We start from the raw sequence: 19,289 nt of genomic DNA, 5'->3' as shown, positions 1-19,289 counted from the left end.
ATAAGGTCTTTTTCTAAAGCTAATGGCACATTGGTGATTAATATTATTGTAAAATATATACATTAATACTGTATGAGGAATTATGAATATTCACTGATATTATGTTTAAAGTCTGTGACCAAAAAAAAGAGAGAGAGGTTTTCTCCCAGACAGTAGGGAAGGCAGCTATCTACCTGTCTACAATGAAATTAAGCAAGGTGTGATCAAAAACAATGGACACCCCATTTATATTTAAATCCACAGGGTGGTGAGACATCTCCAGGAAGGGCAGAACAGCATGAAATTGTCCTGAGTTGTGGACCAAAACAGTGAGTTTGGAAATATAGAGAGAAGAAGCCATCTTGGTATCCATCACTAGACAGACCCCAGTGGCCAGAGCTTTCTGCGAGGTGAGAAAGCTGGATCCTTCAGACAAGGAGGTTGCAGTGTCTGGAAACTGAGTCTTTAAGAATCTGCTTAGGCAAAGCTCCTTCACCTAGGAAGACAAAGGAGACCAGTCACTTGTACTTATATGGAAGTTTCTGAATGGAGGAAGTCGGCCATGTCTGGAAAGAAAAAGATTGGAAAGAAATCTACCTTGAATCAAGGCTGTAGCTTAAGTTAGATCTTAACCATTAGAATAGTGGTCCCCAGACTTTTTAACTGGTGCCCCCCTTACCCCTGTCCACCTGCCCTCCCCCCACCCCCAAACTGGGGGTAGGGGCTGGCGGTGGGATTGGGGCTGCGACTGGCGGCAGGGCCGGGAGTGGAGTCAGGGTCAGGAGCAGGGGACAGTGCAGGACTGGGTGGTGTTCCATCCCCGCCCCCCTCCTGTAGGGACTGGCCTGGGACCCTCTGTGCCCCCCAAATGTTCCTCCATGTCCCCCTAGGGGTCATGCCCCACAGTTTGGGGACCACTGCGTTAGAAAGCGTATTTTTTACTTTTATTTGCTTGTAACCACTTTGTCTTTATTCCTTTTACTTGTTGTCAACTTTAATAAATAGAGTCGTTCTCTTATGGACCTTTATTACTTCTCTAAATGTTCCAAGAGAGGGATGGACATTTCCAGGCAGACAGTTTGGGGGAAGGTTGGGACTGGAGATGTGGTGTGGTCACTTGGGCAATAGTCACCGAGGCTGGTGGAGACCAGAGTGTGGCTGTGGTGTAACAAGCAGGCTGTTGGATTCAGAGTTGCTGAACCAGGGCAGCTTAACACCCCGACACTCAGTGCAAGCTTGTATGCTGGCTGGGAGCATAGAGACAGGGAGCTACAAGAACAGAGCTTGCTAAGACTCTTGTGCTTACAGGACAAGTGGTGACAGAACCTGTCACTGATCTGAATTTTGACCCAAAACATGACAATATCTCGTGACATTTTGATTAAACATTAGAATAATATAAACTTAACATGGCACATGTTAAAAGCTGGCCAACGGAGAGCTCTAAAATTTTAATTGTAAATTGGGGATCATTATTGAGCAGGTATTTCTAGTGGGATCCCTTGGGGATTTGTTCTTGTGACTATGCTATTTAAGATTTTTATCAGTGGCCTGGAAGAAAACATAACATTATCACTGATGACCCAACAATTGGGGGAGTGCAGAGCATAATAAAGAGCACAGCTCACTGAATCAGAGAGATCGGGATCGCTTGATAAGCTGAGTGCAAGCAAACAATATCCATTTTAATATGACTAAATGTATACACCTAGGAATAAAGAATTTAGGCCATACTTACAGGTTGGGGGCTTTATCCTGTGAAGCAGTAACTCTGAAAAAGGTTTGGGGGTTGTGGTGGATAATCAGCTGAGCATGAGCTCCCAGTGCAACACTGTGGCCAAAAGGGCAAATGCAATCCTGGGATGCGTAAACGGGAATCTTGAGTAGGAGTAGAAAGGTTATTTTATGTCTGTATTTGGCACTGCTGCAACCGCTGTTGAAATACAGTGTCCACTTCTAGTGTCCAAAATTCAAGAAAGAGATTGATAAATTGAACAGAGTTCAGGGAAGAGCCAAGAGAATAATTAAAGGACTGGAAAACATGTCTTCCAGCAATAGGCTTAAGGAGCCCAATATATTTATTTTACCAAAGACAAGATTAAGGGATGACTTTATCACAGTCTGTAAGAACCTACATGGGGAACAAATATTTGATAATGGGCTCTTCTTGCTAGCAGAGAAAGATGGAACATGATCTAATGTCTGGAAGCTGAAGCTAGACAAATTCAGATTAGAAATAAAGTATACATTTTAACAGTGAGGGGAATTAACCATTGGAATAATTTACCAAGGATAGTGGTGGATTTTCCATCTCTGGCAATTTTAAAATCAAGATTGGATATATTTCTAAAAGACATGGTCTAGGAATTCTCTGGGGGAAGTTCTATGGCCTGTGTTGTACAGGAAGTCAGGCCAGATGATCACAGTGGTCTCTTTTGACCTTGGAATCTCTGAATCAGATTTAAAAAAAAAAAAAATCACCTAAATCAAGTTTTTGTACATGAGGGGAAAATGTCTGGATAATAGCCAAGAGCATGTATCTCATTTTATATTTAAAGCAAAAAGCACCCTACCATGTCTCCCCAACACTTTGTCTGGTAAATTTTCCAGGAAGTAATTACCCTGGCATTAAATATTTCAATGTTGGAAATTCCAGGTGGATTGGTTGTAGTTATACAGTATATAGAGGTCAAAACTGGTTTTATAATAGAAGGCTAGCTGCAATCTATGGATGAGTCTAGCATCTCTCCATTGTGGGGAAACTTTCTCCCATCAAGAACTCAGATGTATTGTCTTAAATGAAAAAACCCAAAACATTTATTTGAGAAGTTCAACCTTAACTACTAATTCATGGCTTTATAACAGTTTGTTTTTAACTTTAATTTTCTTGAAAGTTAACATGTACCCTTAATATGTACTTGCTACTTTAACTTCTTTTTGTTTGTTTATCTAGGATTGCACTTTAAAGTGGCATATTAGGACACAATATTTGTAGCTAATTCGACATTTTCAGTTACTAGTATCTTTTTCTGGAAATGTTTGCTTAGTGGTATGATTGCCTAAAGAGCAATGAAAAGGCATACTATATTTTAGTTTGATAGTGACTACTTTTAAATGGTCAAATTTTACTCCAGACCAAAACAAAGCAAACAAAAAAAAATAGTTGGGAAAAGGAAACATCCAAAATATTTTAGATTTAATGTTATTAAAATTAATTTATATTAGAAATTCTCTAGTAATTTCATGGGAAAAAATATTATTTCCCCCAAAAACTGTTCTTTACATTGTATATCTGAAAGAGGTGAACTAAAAAAAATTAAATTCTGCCCTCAGATGCAGAATTTAATAGAATAACACTAGTTAGTGCTAAAATATTGTACATATGTAGCTGTAAATGTGTAAGACTTGAACACTACTAAATTTCTTTACAAATCTCAAACCAATAAACCACTTTTTATAAAATGTATTTAACTTGTTGTAAAAGCAGAAATAGGTTTAGTTCCTTGAGAATATTTGTACAACCAGCTTTAATAATTGACTTTATTCTGAAAAAATAAATTGTTAAATGAGTCTTTGCAAATTATTTATAATTGAAATGCAATTAATCATCCAAACCAGACCATAACACTGCTGTGTTGGGTCATATTGCTTAATTGATCTCTCCAGCTGTAACTTTCTTTTCATTTCATTTGCAATTCATACTCACTGTCGTTTGCCCATTTCTCTTCCTTGCATGATTGCCTTTTTGTTTATCTTCATACATTGTATCTTTATTTATAGACTACGAGATATTGTAAACCTCCTCTCTGCTTTCTAAATTCCCGTTATACATGCTAAATCCCCATTTTATGCAGGTTTTTGATAAATTTACAGAAAATATTCAGTACTTTAGTCTTGGATTTATTCATACTGTGACAGTAATTGGTAGAAAACTGTTTCTTGCAGCTGATAGGCAAGCAAAAAAAAAAAAAAGGCAGTTGGGACAAAGCTACCACATGCCAGAGTGCTGAGGATCCATCAGGATTTTAAGAAGTGTACTTACATTATTTAAACCTCTGTTGAAAAAGGAATTGCAATACTGTATGTTTGTAGTAAGCATATTATGGAATTCATTTACTAAACAGTGATTTTTATGTTAAAAGTGTAGTATCTATTAGGCTCAACATTGTTTTTGCTGAGGTGGAATAGTGTCAGAAGCTTTTCAAAGAGCAGAAAATAGCAAACACTGTGACTTACATGTTTGAAAACTGGATTTGAGTAGCTCTTACTGCATTCTAAACAAGAGCATAGTTGGGACTAGAAAGACAAGCAGTTTTAACAGAGGTTTTAGATCTCATTGTCCACTGAGGGAATTTGTGTGTCAAAACAAAATACAATAAACAGAATTATTACTTCAGAGGCACTGAAGTGTTAAACTGATGTACAGCAAACTTCCTGAAAAGCAGTAGCTCTGTGTGCCTACATACAAGCCAAGGACTTCAGTCCCCAATGCAGTCACTCATTCTTCTTTTACGGGCATTAAATTCACATTCAAAAAGTACAAAATATTACAAAACATATAGTTGGTGTGAACAAAGTTATGGAATGCAATTGTCTAATTCTTTTGTTTTGACTGGTTAACGTTTTGTGATATAATTATGTGTAGCATTGTAAATATATTATAGTAGGTCTCTTAATGTGTTCAGCAGGAAAACAAAAGTATTTTGGCTCTTTTCTGACTCGTGTATATGTACTAAAAATGATGACAAACACTATATCTAGAAGCAAAGTGCCAAACTCCAATCTGGACTGATGAGGAAAGTAACAACCCTTTCTAAATTGAGAACTGTGTTTAGGTTAGTTGTGTATATTTGCATGGTAAACCTGAATCTGTGCAGTTTCCAAAGGTATGGTGTGCACAGGACAATTTTCACATCCCACTCACATAATGGGTGAGATCTGAAATGAGTTTCAAAGCAGATGCATTCTTCTTTGAGTGTTTGCTCATGTCAGTTCCATTCTAGGTGTGTGCGCACCCACGTACGCAGTGGTTGGAGATTTTTGCCTTAGCAGTATCCGGACGGTCTGCTGTGACGCCCTCTGCAGTGCTGATCTCATGTGGTGGTATATCGGGCGCCACCAGCGCTATGCCCTCTCAGTTCGTTCTTAGCACCCGTAGTGGTTAGTCGGCGCGCCTTTCCTTGCTTAGCAAGGGCTAGCGGTTTTTCTTGTCTTACTGACTTCGAGCCTTAGGACCTTTGTAAATAGTTTGTTCATAGTAATTAGTTAAGTAGTTAAGTGTAGTTGATAGTTGGGATACGTCTACACTTACCTCTGGGTCTGGTGGCAGGCAATCGATGTTCTGGGATCGATTTATCGCGTCTGGTTTAGACGCGATAAATCGATCCCGGAAGTGCTCGCCGTCGACGCCGGTACTCCAGCTCGGCGAGAGGAGTACGTGGCATCGACGGGGGAGCCTCCCTGCCGCGTCTGGACCCGCGGTAAGTTCGGACTAAGGTACTTGAAATTCAGCTACGTTATTAACGTAGCTGAATTTGCGTACCTTAGTCCGAAGTGGGGGGGTTAGTGGGGACCAGGCCTTAGAGTCCCAGCGGCAGTCTTACTGGTTTAAACCCTTCATGGACTGCAGCAGGCCTATGCCTGTGAGTGACCCCCCCCCCCCCCCATAGCAGCTTGGGGGAATCTCACATCCAGGATCCATACCAGATCTGTAAGAACTCCCGTCCCAAAACCCAGAGGAAGCATGACATTCGTTTTCGAGGGGTCTTCTTATGGAGTCTGCCCTTCGCCCAGCTTCTGAGCCATCCCACCAGGTCGTGCCAAGCATCTTGGCCTCCGTGTGCAGCGCGCCACCGGCACAGAGTTTTACCCGGCACTGTTTCCCAGTGCCTAAGAAGAAAACGAAAAAGCACAGCTCCCCAGCACCGAGCAAGAAGGCCCAAGGTTCATCTAGTAAGGGACCTGGGCCAGGCTGCCAGGCTACTCTGAAGCCACGTGTTCGTGCCTCCCCAGTTAGGGCCTCTAGCTACTTAAGAAGTCTGCCACTGACTCTCGGGAGCGTTATGGGACCCAACCCCCTACTGGCACCGTTGTCCTCCCAGGCTCCCCGGCACCGAGAGAGCACAGGTTTGCTATTGATAGAATTGATATCAAAAGTATTTATGGTTCTTAGCGACTTTTTGAGCGTAAGGTATTCAAAATGGAATGTGTAACAGATGGACGGATGTGGGCTAAACAGATTTATCACCAAACACTCCAAAAGTGGATGTAAAAAGGTGAACAGAGCTACAGCATCCAGGAATTAAAATCACACACAATCTAACCCACCCTGATCCCCACATCCCGACACACCCAATCCTGAAAAGATTGCTCCTAGTAGATGTGGGGGGGGCATCTGCATGCGTTTGGCATGTCCGGCCTTGGTTTGGACAGCCTGGGGCCTTTCCTGTGCTTTTTAACCTGCTAATTCAGGTGGCCGCAAGGAGAAGCCACAACTAATGTCTAGCCACGCTGCACTGGGGATGTCAGAAAAAAGGCTAGTTTTTGCAGGTGATTATTTTTATCCCAAAACAACTGGAAGCTCCGTCCCTGAATATGTCGCCCAGATAGCTTACGAAGTCCTGTCTTTCAGAGATCAGAGGTGGGGGAAGAGTCTTTAACAAAACAGTAACATCCATAGTTCCAGGCCTACACACACACAACGCAGCATATCCCTGAAAATCCACCATCTGCTAGATACTCTCCAAGTGCTGTCCATTTGAAGCCAGTCTGAAGAATCACTGGGGGAATAGCTCAGTGGTTTGAGCATTGGTCTGCTAAACCCAGGATTGTGAGTTCAATCCTTGAGGGGGGCCATTTAAGGATCTGGAGCAAAAATCTGTCTGGGGATTGGTCCTGCTTTGAGCAAGGGTTTGGACTCAATGGCCTCCTGAGGTCCCTTCCTGATATTCTATGACTTGATTCAGAGTAAGGTCCTTACCATATCCTTCCAACAGCATTACTGACCAAACTTTTCAGGTCAGGAGCCTTCCCCCAAAGTCCAACAGCTGTTTCCTTTGTCATCTTAGGTGCAAAGGGGGAAATGGACAGGGAGAGAGAGAGAGGGGTGTCTTGGAGTGTTTGCCCCCTCACTTTTAAAGTTCATTTCCCCTCTTTCAAATGCAAGTTCTTGAGTGTGATTTCTAGGTAAAAGTTCTGAGCCAGGCAGCACGAAGTCTTCTGGTGAAAAGTCTCATGCTGTTTTTTCTTGGCCCTGTTTGCTGAAATGCAGATTCTTTGTCCCCTGCATTCCCCTTTAATTGTCTGAAGACTCTGTTTACAATTTATATATAAATTTGAGGTAGACACATCCATTTGTTTTAAGACCTGCTTGACCCATTTTGCTTAATTGTTGCTACATGAGTTTGAACATGCCCTATTAATATTATATTTAGGGGGGATTTTAATAATTTTACACACAACGTTGCTACATACATTTCACCATAATATTATTGACCAGTGAGTTATTAGTTTTCAAATAGCTCTGTGACACTCCCCAGGATACAATCTTCACTGTTGAACAGTGGTGCCCCCTTAACTCTATAACCTGGGATGCCTTTTACACAGTTTTGTGGTCAGAACAGTCACACCTGGCCTGCTCACACAGCCTTCAGCATACAAATTTACTCCCAGCTAAATACATGAGCACTCTGACCAGCTACTCATGAATTACATACAGGACAACACCCACAAATTCTTAGTCCCAGTTTTGTTCCCCCAGAAATGTGCATCTTGAACTGTCCAGTACGCTAATGAACAATGCACGCTTATAGAAAGTCCATCATTTCATCAAAGGAAATGATACATGCACCAGTCTTGTTATCCTAAATTGACTTTCCCCACACACTTTAATCCAAACACACTGGTTAAGATAAAACAATAAAATAAATGTATTAACTACAGAAAGATAGATTTTAAGTGATTAGAAGTATTGATGCATAAGTCAGGATTGGTTACAAAAGAAAATAAGAGTAATACACAAGCTAATATCTAACTTAACAAGCTAAGTGGCTTTAAAAGCAAAGGTTTTGTCTCACCATATGATGCTGTAAATTTCATAGACTGGGTCTCCTTCTAGCCTGGGACCACTCCCCCTTAGTTCAGCTCTTTGATAATCGTTGATGTCATGAGCAGAGAGATGGGAGGGGGAGAGTTGAGTTGGAGGTCATAGTCTCTCATATTTATATCCCTTGCCCTTCTTTGAGGATTACCCCCAACTGGGGTGTAGGTAACAAGCCACGTCTTGTGGACATGAAGTTTGAAATATTCATGTGATGCAGTGTAAATTTCTTATGCACACCTTCCTTCCTGCCAAGGAATACCCGTTTTAAGTAGGTGATTGTCCAATTAATTATGCTTCTACATGGCTGGGAGAGCCAGTGTGTCTGTCTCTGAAGAACTGGTTTGAGCCTGCCTTTCTAACTCTAGCAATGTTGTACAGTAGAAACTTTACATTAAATGTTGATATGCATATTTTACCAGAACAATGTTCAGCAGATTATGGGTTTTCAAATGATAGCTCATACAGGGCATACTTTGTACAAAATTTATCAGTATTGTAAAAGTGGTGACCATAAAAGTATAGACCCTCACAAGGTGTATTTTGTACATACATTTTTACAGTATGTTTAGGATGTGAATACAAGGGTGAATCCAGTCGCAGGCATCCTTTCAGAGGCCTTCAAAGTTGCCAAATGTGGCTTTTGGCTTGTTTTGAATTTGAAATGGCTCAGTGGTTTTGTAGACTGAAGACATTTCAAGACTTGTAAAAACAGGTTTTGTTTAAAGATTAGTGGAATTAAAGCTCCATTTTAGCGTAGGAGTGGGGGCAGAAGTGGAGGGTAAAAAAAAAAAAAAAAAAAAACTTCTTCAGGACTTATCTTCCTCATTCCCTTTGGTCAGGACCAAGTGTGACTCCCCAGTTCCTTCTTACTTGCCCTTATATTTAGGTGGAAAGACTGGTAGAACCTTTGGATGCTGAGAATTCAATGGCTTGTCTATCTCCTAGTAGCATATGTAATAGTTAGACATGACTAGCAACTCAGAAATAATGTAAGTCTCAGAATGAATATCTACATTTAAATTCTGTGATCCCAATGGCCCAAAATAAATTGACAGATTGTTGATGGCACGTGGAATGTTTCCTTGGAGAAGAGAGTCTGTATCTTCCAGATTGTCTCCAGAAAAATAGCCTGATTTCTATCTCAGTGACAGATGATCATGGACATCCATCTCCTCAGAAACTATTTTGAGCCCCACCCAGCAGAAGGACATAATTTTGGAACTTGAGACTCTGGTTATCAAATTCCTGGAGATTAGCCCAAATCCTATACATCTCATTTGTAAATAATTAACAAACTCATCACAGCAGTCAGTCAAGGTCACTAATAGGGCACTTAAGATTAATCAGAACATGTGCTACCCACATGATGTCTGCTGGGCAGTTCCATTCAGAGGCCATGGCTGAGAACAACAGAAGTAACATCTTGGAATATTATAGCTTTTATGTTTTGTCCACATACAGTCCTTGTATTGAGGATAGCAGGCAGCTTCTAAGCTATCTCCTCTCCAGGCTCTGTCCCCACCTACTTTTTTAACTCCCAGAGGTCACTATTAAGTGATCGTGGACTCCATGCACAGCAGACAGCCATGGAATAGCAGAGAGCTAGGGAGTTGAGAGCCCCTTAAAAGCTTATAGTACCTGCTGGTGAGTGAATTTACTTTGGTTCAAAATGAGGCGATCAGATGTGCCACAGTGCCAATAAGAAAACCCTAAAAATCCATAAGATTCCTCATACTTGCTGAGGGCATGAGAAAATGGACTGTGATATTGGTATAGATGTGCTCCTCTATTGAAATTCCAAAGAGGATGGCTGGTCTGTTCAACAAGACTGATTATACTATTGATATAGTCAACCCAAACCCAAAGCCAAGGACGAGCATATAGCCAGCCATATAAGAGCACTTCTTGAGCTACTAGCTAAAACTTGAAGCCCATCACTTCAAGAAATACCCATGTTGGACCAGCCACGCTGGTGTGCGCATTCACGTTGAAGATTCTTGTTCTTCAGACTTTCAAGGACTCCAACAGCAATGGTGAGCTACCAACTCAGAATTCATCTGTGAATTCTGCCATAAAGTCCGGGGGTCTCTACATCAGCAGAACAATGAAGTTTTTGATCATGCCCAACAACACAGATGCTCTAATAAACTTGTTTCTATAGCTAGCTTTCTGTCAAATAAGGCATTACTTTTCAGGTTTCTAAATGACTGTGCAACATTACTGGTGCTGTTATAATGGCTGTTATATTTCACCCAAGAGTTGACTCCATTTCAGTGATGGAAGAAATGTTTCCATAGGGTATTTTTGAAGCTTTCAAAAGTTTATAACTCAATAAATAATAATCCTAACATTAATCCTTTGCTTAGGAGGTTTCTTGTGCTCCAGATTTCAGGCTGTGGCCTGATCATCTTTATTTTGATCCCATTTGATTCCGTGGCAAAACTTCATTGACTTAAATGTCAGGAAGTTTTGGCCCTGTGTTTTTCTGTAAAAAGTGAAAAGTACAGAGTTTTCTCTGTTCCTCTAATCATTCCATAGACCAGGAAATGCTTAGCTTTTGTTGGAATATTTCACTGTAAAATACAGTGAGTTAATTACAGTATTCAAATCTCAAATTTATTGTAAAGAAATAATTTGAAAACATGAGTTTTCCATATCACCCATCTCTAAGCTTGTTTAATTTTAGACCTAGATGCTTCAGTTTGCTTTTAAAAGAACAATTCAGAGACATTAAAATACAACTGTCATAATTCTGACTGAAATTGTTAAATTTTTGGTGATTTCACTTTAAAATACTTGATTGTTCAGTCAGTCAGAAATATATTTTGTAAATTACAGACCAGCAATGGAAAGGGAAATAGCACACACATTATATTAGTATTTCCAAGTGCTTGACTCTGCATTCATCAATTTAAAATAACTTGCCGGGATTGTAGCTCCTAATAATGGAAACTGTGTTAAGTAGCTCAAAGTCAGAGTACTGCTCAAGCACTTCATACAGGGCCCAGTCCTAAAAAGTGCTGAGCATCTCCTGTAAAGCTGAGTGACCTTCAGCCCCACTGACCTTAAGGGTATGCAGTATTTACCAGGATCAGATCATCTTCCCATTAAAGTCAATGGCAAACTCCATCGCTGGAGCAGAGACCTAAGGAATTGACCCTGAAGTGCTGAGCACCCACAGCTCCTATTGATTTCAGTGGGAGTTGCAGGTGTTTAGCACCTTAGAAGATTAGATAATAACACACTATTAAACAACTGTATATATTTTGGTCATCTTTATGATTCTTCTCTTCCTAGCTAATTGGTTGTATTGATATCAGAGCCTGTTTGCTCTATCACCAGTGGCAGTGATTCTTGCTGTCCAAATTAGTGCAACGGCTCTGTCCAATGACAATACTTACATAAATAGTACATATAGAGTTTTACCTGGATCACCCATATTGTTCTGAGTGCTTAGTGGAAATGTAAGAAGATAGGTCCCTGTGCAAAGAGCTAATGATATAAAGAGACAACATGCAGAAGCAGGTGAAAGGAAGCAACTCAAGATTAAAATAATAAATAAATTTACTATTTTCTTTTTTAACTCGCTGTTTATATTTTAATTATGGTAAATAGTTTATTTAATGTTCCCCCCCTCTTTTCTAGTTTAGTCCTTAATTATGTTCCCCCAATCCCTCACCGATTCACATCAATCCTTAACTACCCAACCCTTCAGAGGTAAAATTTTTCTATGTATCACTGTTTTATTATGAAACATTGAAGTAACTGGTACTGTGTATGTGCCAGAAGCTTGATTAGATAGTAGGATTTGATATATTAAACATAAAAGCTTAAATAATTTAATAGATAAATAAAAGGGAATATCCAAGGCACCTGAACTACAGTCCTGCATAAACAATACTCCTAAATCATAAATTCTGTAGAGTTTGTGGCAAGCTAGAAAACTTTATTATAGATATGAACGGCTGATTTTATAAGCAAAGAAAAGGGAGCAAAATACAGTGTATGGGCTCTGCAATGTCTTTTATGTCTCCAAACAACTTCTGTAACCGGAGTTTTACACATTTGTTTAATTGAAGGTAAAGGCAGTTCAGTCATTGGGAGGGAATACAGCTGTTAGTTCATCTGAACTGAGACTGGAGATCAAGATAAAGGTGGCAAATTGTCTGGAAACAGTCAGTTGGCAAAACCGCTCTGGAGCTTGTAGAGTCTATCTGTGCATCAGTGAACTCGATTTTCTGATGAGGACCAGCATTGACTTCCTAGTGCAGTAAACCAGTCATTCTAAGTCAGTGTGGGGACAATAGCTGGTAAGATGACCATACAGAACCTCGAGTATCTAGTACATTTATTGAGGTTGCAGAGGTCAAGAATAGGTCCTACTCCTCCTTTGAATTTGGGCATCAGGAAGTACCAGGAATAAAAACCTTGACCCCAGTGCTCCACAGGAACTTCTCCACCACGCCAAAGCCAGTAAAGAGTGAACCTGCTCTAAGAGCAATATCTCATGAAGAGGTACATGGGGGGTGGGGGCGGGTGGGAAGGAGGTACCTGCACAGTAATGGGGCAGTTGAAAGGACCTGTTCCATCCCGCGTATCAGCAGCAGCCATACCCTTCTTGGAGGAAGAAGAGTCTCCACGAGGCTTAGAGTGGTACTGATTGGTCTTATGAGACCTTTTCTTTGGCACACTCTAAGGAGAGTGATTTCTGCGCCTCTTTGGAGAGGCAGCGGCTGCGGAGTGTGAGCTAGCAGCCCCTCACCGAAGTCAAGGGCAACTTCTGATATGAGACAAGCCTCGATACCAAAGCAGGCCTCATGGCCTGCTCGAGCAGGTGCCACCTGAGTTCGTTTTGTGAACGATTTAAAGATTGAACACTGCTTTTTGACATGAGCCTCACCTAAGCAGAGCAAGCATCTTGTGTGAACATTGCTGGGGATAGTCCCGCCCCCACACACAAACAGCCATTTTCAACCATGGTGAGGGCATCACCAGGGAAGAACACGTAACTAGCTAACTAACATTAATACTAAGGTACTACTAACTATATACAACTAGAACCACAAAGTCCAAGGATTTTGTGAGGTTAAGAACTGCACAGTGCTCTCACTCCAGCTATGGGCAGTAAGAAGGAACTGTTGAAAGCTGTGATGCACTAGTTGTTGTTTTAACAACCTATGATGATATTATTCATTAGTGAATATAGCTGACTTTCTGACTTCCTTTCACATAACATAGCATCCAGTTAATTGGAACACTTTTAAAATTTCTGTTTGAACTTTATTCCAGTGTTTTCTGAAATATTGGATAGGTTAATAGCCCCTAAATACAATTAAACTTCTTTTTTCTTATCTATTAGAAAGGTCCAGATTTTGTTTTTTCCAGGTCACTTTTTCCAAAAAATAAAATTAATCAAGTATTAGCGTAGCTTATTAACTTCCCTATAATAACAAACAAGAGGTCTGGTCTGAGAACAGATAAACACTTCAGTTCCCTTTGGTGTGGATGGGAGTTGCAGAGACTCAATGTAATAAATTGGCCTAGTGTTTGATTGTCTCCCTCTAGTGGCTGTTCTCAGTGACTACATAACCTGCTGATATTTCACAGCCAGTGAAAGCTCAAGTAGCAGAAGCTTGTGATTTTGATGGTGACTGCTGAAGGGTTCCAGATTTCTGCCCTCACTCTTTGTGTCACTTTATGCAGTCATGGTTCAGTACACCTTTCATGATTAAGCCTAGTATATGTACTTAGAAGCGTGGCACCAAAATCTCTTTTTCAAATGATTATAAACAGTATCTTAACTAATCAATAAAACCTTAAAAACAAGGTGATATTGACTTCTTAAAACTATATGCAAAGAGGATTTTTATTGGCTCTCAGAAGAATAAGCCAGTAGCATGAGTTTGTTTGCGATAGTTGAACCATTCTGTTTTGAGATACATCTCATACAAGTACTGTAGTGCAATCTCTTTATTGTGAAATTGCAACTTACAAATGTAGAATTAGTATTATTTTTTACATAACCATGCTCAAAAACAAAACAATGTAAATCTTTAGACCTACAAGACGAATCATGAAGGGGCATATGAATGTTTAGCATATCTGGCACGTAAATACCTTGCACTGCTGGCTACAATAGTTCCATGCGAATGCCTGTTCTAACTTTCAGGTGACGTAAATAAGAAGCGGGAGTAGCATTATCTCCCGTAAATGTAAACAAACTTGTGATTGGCTGAACAAGAAGTAAGACTAAGTGGACTTATATGAGGTGAATTGAAAAATACTGTTTCCTTTGTTGATCTTTTTTACAGTACAAATATTTATAATAATATAAAGTGAGCACTGTACACTTTGTATGCTGTGTTGTAATTGAAATATATTTGAAAATGTTAAAAAGATCCAAAAATGTTTATAATAAATTGGTATTCTATTATTGTTTAACAGTGCAATTAAAACTGATTAATCGTGACTATTTTTAATCTAGTTAATTTGTTTTGTGTTAATCGCATTCATTAACTGCGATTAATTAATAGTCTGTGTCATTTCTGTTTAAGATCTATTAATGTCACATGAAGACTGGGTTCATTTTGAAATTTAAACTATAGCATATTAAACTGTGACACTTGAGTAGGTACTTGCGTTTGCTTCACATATGTAACCCTTGCAAGGGAAGTTTCTTGAACTATCGTAATGATGTCCTCATTACAAAATTTATGTGAAAGCACTCTAGAATAAATGCACAATTTCATGCGCAGCAAACTGGATATGAATGTTATTCCTGATTTATTTAAAAAAAACAACAACCTTTTAAATAGTGCAAGCAGGCTTTATATTGGGAAATGGAATAGCTTTAAGGCAATTTCTGCCCAAAAAAATCAGTATCTGATTATGAAGAAGTACCTCTGTAACCTATAAAAGGCCTTAATTTAAATCCCAAAAGCCTTCTGTATGATCTTTCTTCAGTAGATAAATATGTGAATTACTTGTAAGCAAAAGTCCGCCGAAGGAAAACTAAGGGACAAAGCAAACCAGACCATTGTTGTCGTTAATTAGCATCCTATCCACATCACGGATGCAGAAAAGATGTTAAAAGCCACCAACCCAACGGCATGATGATCCCTCAAAATCATGACTTTGAGAAGTAATTTTCGGAGTTTGGCACCAGGCTCTGATTCTTACAAGACTGGCCTGTGTTGTACAGAGGATGAATACTGGGGGAAGGAGCCTCAGTATGCCATTACTTGTGTTTGTTTTATGAAAGCATGCATCGGAATTATCCAATAGAAGAAACATGTTTAGTTCAAAATGCGTAATTTGTCATGTATGTAAACTTTATATAGCTGTGTAAAATACATGGATCACATATGGGCTGGTGATATCCATGTGCTGAATTACGTTCAGTATGCACCTTTCTATGTCCTCAACACCCAGCCCATTATTCCATCTCTGCCAAGACAGCAACATGTCTGAGCAGCTTTTTTTAAAGAGCTGTCCTTTTAACTACAACAACAAATCATCTCCACCTTCAAGGAAGTGGAGGAAAATATCTTCACTCCTCAGAGATATACTGGCTCAGGCCTAGTATCTTTTCAAGATCAAACAAACAAACAAAAAGACGCCCTGCACTTTATATCAGCGAAGGTTGCTCTACTCATAACATACCTACCACAAAAACAAGGAAATTAATACTCCCCTCCACCCAATGACATGTATTACTACATAGAACAACCATCAAACACTATAGACTAGATGTTAAAACCTTGGCTCTTTCCCCATGCAGATGCTGTATTTTCAGGACTCCTTTCACAAACTTGCTTCCTCCACAGGTCCCATATTAGTTAAACTAATTGCATTTGTCATTATATGTACAATTCCTGCTTATATCCAACTTTTAGAGGTACGTGATGGCTTTCTTCCTCTCTCATTTCCCCACCATTGAAGCTACTGCTCCATTTATTTTATATGGGGAAAAATACTTAGCAAAATGCCTTTTCTGCAGCTGATAAAAGGAACATGGAAGTTACCTCTTGTACAACATGCTATGGCCTGCCTTCTAGGCAAACCTGACGAATCAGAGCACATCAACACCGCACTCTACACTGGCTTCCTGTCTGATTATGGAACCATTTAAAGATTCTGGTCCTTGGCCATTAATGGCCTCAATGATATTTGAGTGTGGCAGATAGAGTTTATGGGAAAGCTTCAGCAGACAGTCCTCAGTGTGACATTCTTAATGCAAGAAACTCTGCACAATGAACTGATATTGAAATACTGTGTTTTCCGATTTGTTGCATAATCTATGAATGACTTGGGATCTTAAACTTTTAAAAATATGTATTAAAAGTTTAGCAGTTTGAATTGTAATCTCTAAATGGCCATCTTTCCCTTCTGCATGATGATCCTTCATTTTAGTCTGTGGGGCAGATTTATATTTGTGAACATAAAAAGTAATATTTGTTCAAATGAAAGCATATGTAATAGGGTGATTACCCCACATATACTGTGAAAGGGTTAATATTGGCCTGAGAAGCCAATTAACCTGCCTGCTTGCACCTGGAGGGTGTGCCAGGCCTGATTAGAAAGAAGGGCCAGGGAGAACAGGGCTTGTTTCCATAAAGAGCTGGGTGAGCCCACTTGGGGAGAGGAAACTCCAGAGAAGAGGAGTTAGGGATCTTCCCTTTGTCTGAGAAGCAGCCTGATAGAAGGCCATGAAAGAAAAAGGGGAGAAAACCAGACGTGCTTTTCCAGGATAGAGCTAGAGACCTAACTGGAGCCTGTCTAATGTCCTTGATAAGGGGAGGAGGGTGCCAGGCCCTGGATCATGGCGTTGATTGAGGTACAGAAGGACAGTGTAAAACAGCAGGGGCACACCTCTGATGAGGTGGCTGCCAGTTGAGCCCAGGTGGGCTGAAGGTTTGTTTTTTGTATACATTGCAGTCCTGAAGTGTGGCCCCAGAAAGGGCACAGGACTCTAACGTGGTCTGGACAGAGAAGGCAAAAGAATAATAGAGGGAAACTGAACCAAGGGCTCTGCATTGCCACAGCTAGTCAAGAAGGGGATGGGTTGGGGCAGCAACTTTGTCATAGCATAATCTGCTTGGCTGTTAATGTTACATAGGTGTATACTTTTAAATGTAATCTTTATTTGTTAATAGGACAGACCATTCCAGAGAAAAGACTAGTAGAAGCTGTAAATCAAGAGGAGTATAAGTATGAAGTGGGCGACCTGCCAACAGAATGGGAAGGTAAATGTTTGGGATTTTGTTTTTATTTTCATGTAACCTTGAAAGTACAAAATGCTGAAAATTAAATTCAGTAGAATACCTGACTCTACACACCTATTTGCTCTTTGCTGAGATCTTTTCATTTTGAGGCATGAAGACTAAAGTAATCATATCTAGCTATTGTGAATTCTGAAAGTATCCACTTTTAAGCACAAGTAAAATGATGTGTTTGCCTTTAAGAAATGGGTCAGTACATGAAAATGTATGTATAGTTTGCATGACCATGATTTTGATTTTCTCCAACCAGTTGTGAAAATGTTTGAGAGTGAGGGAGCAATCTGACAGAATGACCCTGAAAAGAATGTATCTGGGCTAAAACCTTTTCAGGGCATGTCCTCTCTGCAGGTGATTGGTGCCCATGTCAGAGTGGCCACACTCAAATTCCTGGGTCTGCACTCACTCAGGTATCTGGCTAGGACTTCTGGGGACACATCCCTAGTGCTTAGCGCTGCAGTGAGTTGATGCTCTATGATTCTTTCCCAGTTAATTGTGGGACAACTTGTTTGTCCTTCTGTGCACACAGCAGGAATTGTGGGAAGGCATTAGAGGACTACCAGCTTTTGAGTTGCTTAGCCTGCACCTCACACCAAAGGAGGCAGGTTACCAGCTGGAGTGAAAGCAGCACTTGGGCTTTTGCCTACACCCAAGATTGATCTGTTAGTTTGCTTTGAAAGCACCATCTAAACTGAGGTCAGAGTTTTTTGTGTGGTCAGAAGCCAGGGACAACACTTGAGTAGGAGCCTGAGTTAACTCTTCAGTGAAGGTATATAATTAGAGATGACTTCCAACATTGTCAAACCAAGGGTGTTTGTTTAGCTTTCTACCTTGAAGAAAAAAACATATATGAACAACCACATTTTTATTACCTGCAGTTGCACTTTTAACACCACACTTGCTCATTCTTGTAATTGCCATAAAACATTCTTTGTGACTTGCAGCATTGAATTGGAAGGATGCATGAAGGTAAGGGAAAATGGGAAAAATAAATAGGTAATTGTCATTTTCTTTTTAAATACAGAGCCGTTTAGGGAATAGGAAGAACAGATTCAAACCGCTCTGTTTCCCATCCATTATTTGAACAGAAGGTGTGTGCTGTGCATCTTGTTTGACAGATAAAGTGCAAAAAAATTTCAAAGAGCCCAAAATATGAACAGTGGTGCTAAGTGGATTTTTCAGTTCTGTGTCAGTTGAAATGTTAGTAGCTGAAATGTTGTGTTATGGAACTATAGATAACTGAAATAAATGGAAAGGGCCAAATCCTGGCTCCTCTAGTATAGGTTTAGAGGTCCCTGTACCACAGCAGGATCAGTGTGGTTTTGCTGCGTCGGAGAGGCCAGATTTGGGAAGCCCCTTCAGGAAGCCATGGAGTTCAGTTCCCCAGTGACTTCATGTGTATCTATGCAAGGATTGGGTGTAGGGCGAACAGGGGTATGGAAAGGGCTGGTGAATCAGCCCTACACGGATTCTGGTTAGTCTTTCTACATTAAGTGGCCTCATGGAAGCTAGTGAATTTCTGAAGTGAAGCAGAGCTTGATTATGGTGGTGTCCTAAATCCTATTACCCCATTTAAATGTGTTGTTTCTCCTTGGGGTGATAGTAGCAGGGGACACCATGCAGCAGCTCTTTGCTGGGTTGGTGGGTGACCTGTCACTTCTTTGTGTAGTCTGGGCTCTCTCCTCAGTTCTGGCCCACTGCTCCCTGTCTTCAGGAGGGTGGGGGTCTATTTCAGAGAAGGGAGATCTGTCCCTACCCACCCAAGCAGAGGGCCCCAGTTGACACCATTCCATCAGAGCCAAGGTGAAGGGTGACAGTAAGGGCCACATCAGAGTCCTGTTCTGAGGTGATTTTGGTAAGGGATCCCCAGAGCAGCAAGATTAAGAGTTAAAATGAAGGGGCATGTCACATGGTTTGAACTGTCATTTCAA

At 40.4% G+C, this 19,289-nt stretch overlaps 1 protein-coding gene across 2 annotated transcripts in view; it reads left to right on the top strand.

Annotated features, from left to right (window-relative positions):
- The window catches only part of NDUFAF2 (NADH:ubiquinone oxidoreductase complex assembly factor 2), a 139,137-nt gene that overhangs the window by 63,413 nt on the left and 56,435 nt on the right, over positions 1-19,289 (top strand). The window contains exon 2 of one of the 2 annotated variants that reach the window (XM_054032555.1): positions 17,236-17,325. The exons of the other annotated variant lie outside the window; for it this stretch is intronic. Coding sequence (XP_053888530.1) covers positions 17,236-17,325 — 90 coding nt within the window. The remainder of the gene's footprint in view (positions 1-17,235; positions 17,326-19,289) is intronic. 2 annotated transcript variants of the gene reach the window in all.

The sequence above is a fragment of the Malaclemys terrapin genome, chromosome 6 (genome assembly GCF_027887155.1).
Source record: "Malaclemys terrapin pileata isolate rMalTer1 chromosome 6, rMalTer1.hap1, whole genome shotgun sequence".
Classification (NCBI taxonomy): domain Eukaryota; kingdom Metazoa; phylum Chordata; order Testudines; family Emydidae; genus Malaclemys; species Malaclemys terrapin.
The sequence above is the reverse complement of the archived record's forward strand: the minus strand, read 5'-3'. Positions and strand labels throughout refer to the sequence as shown.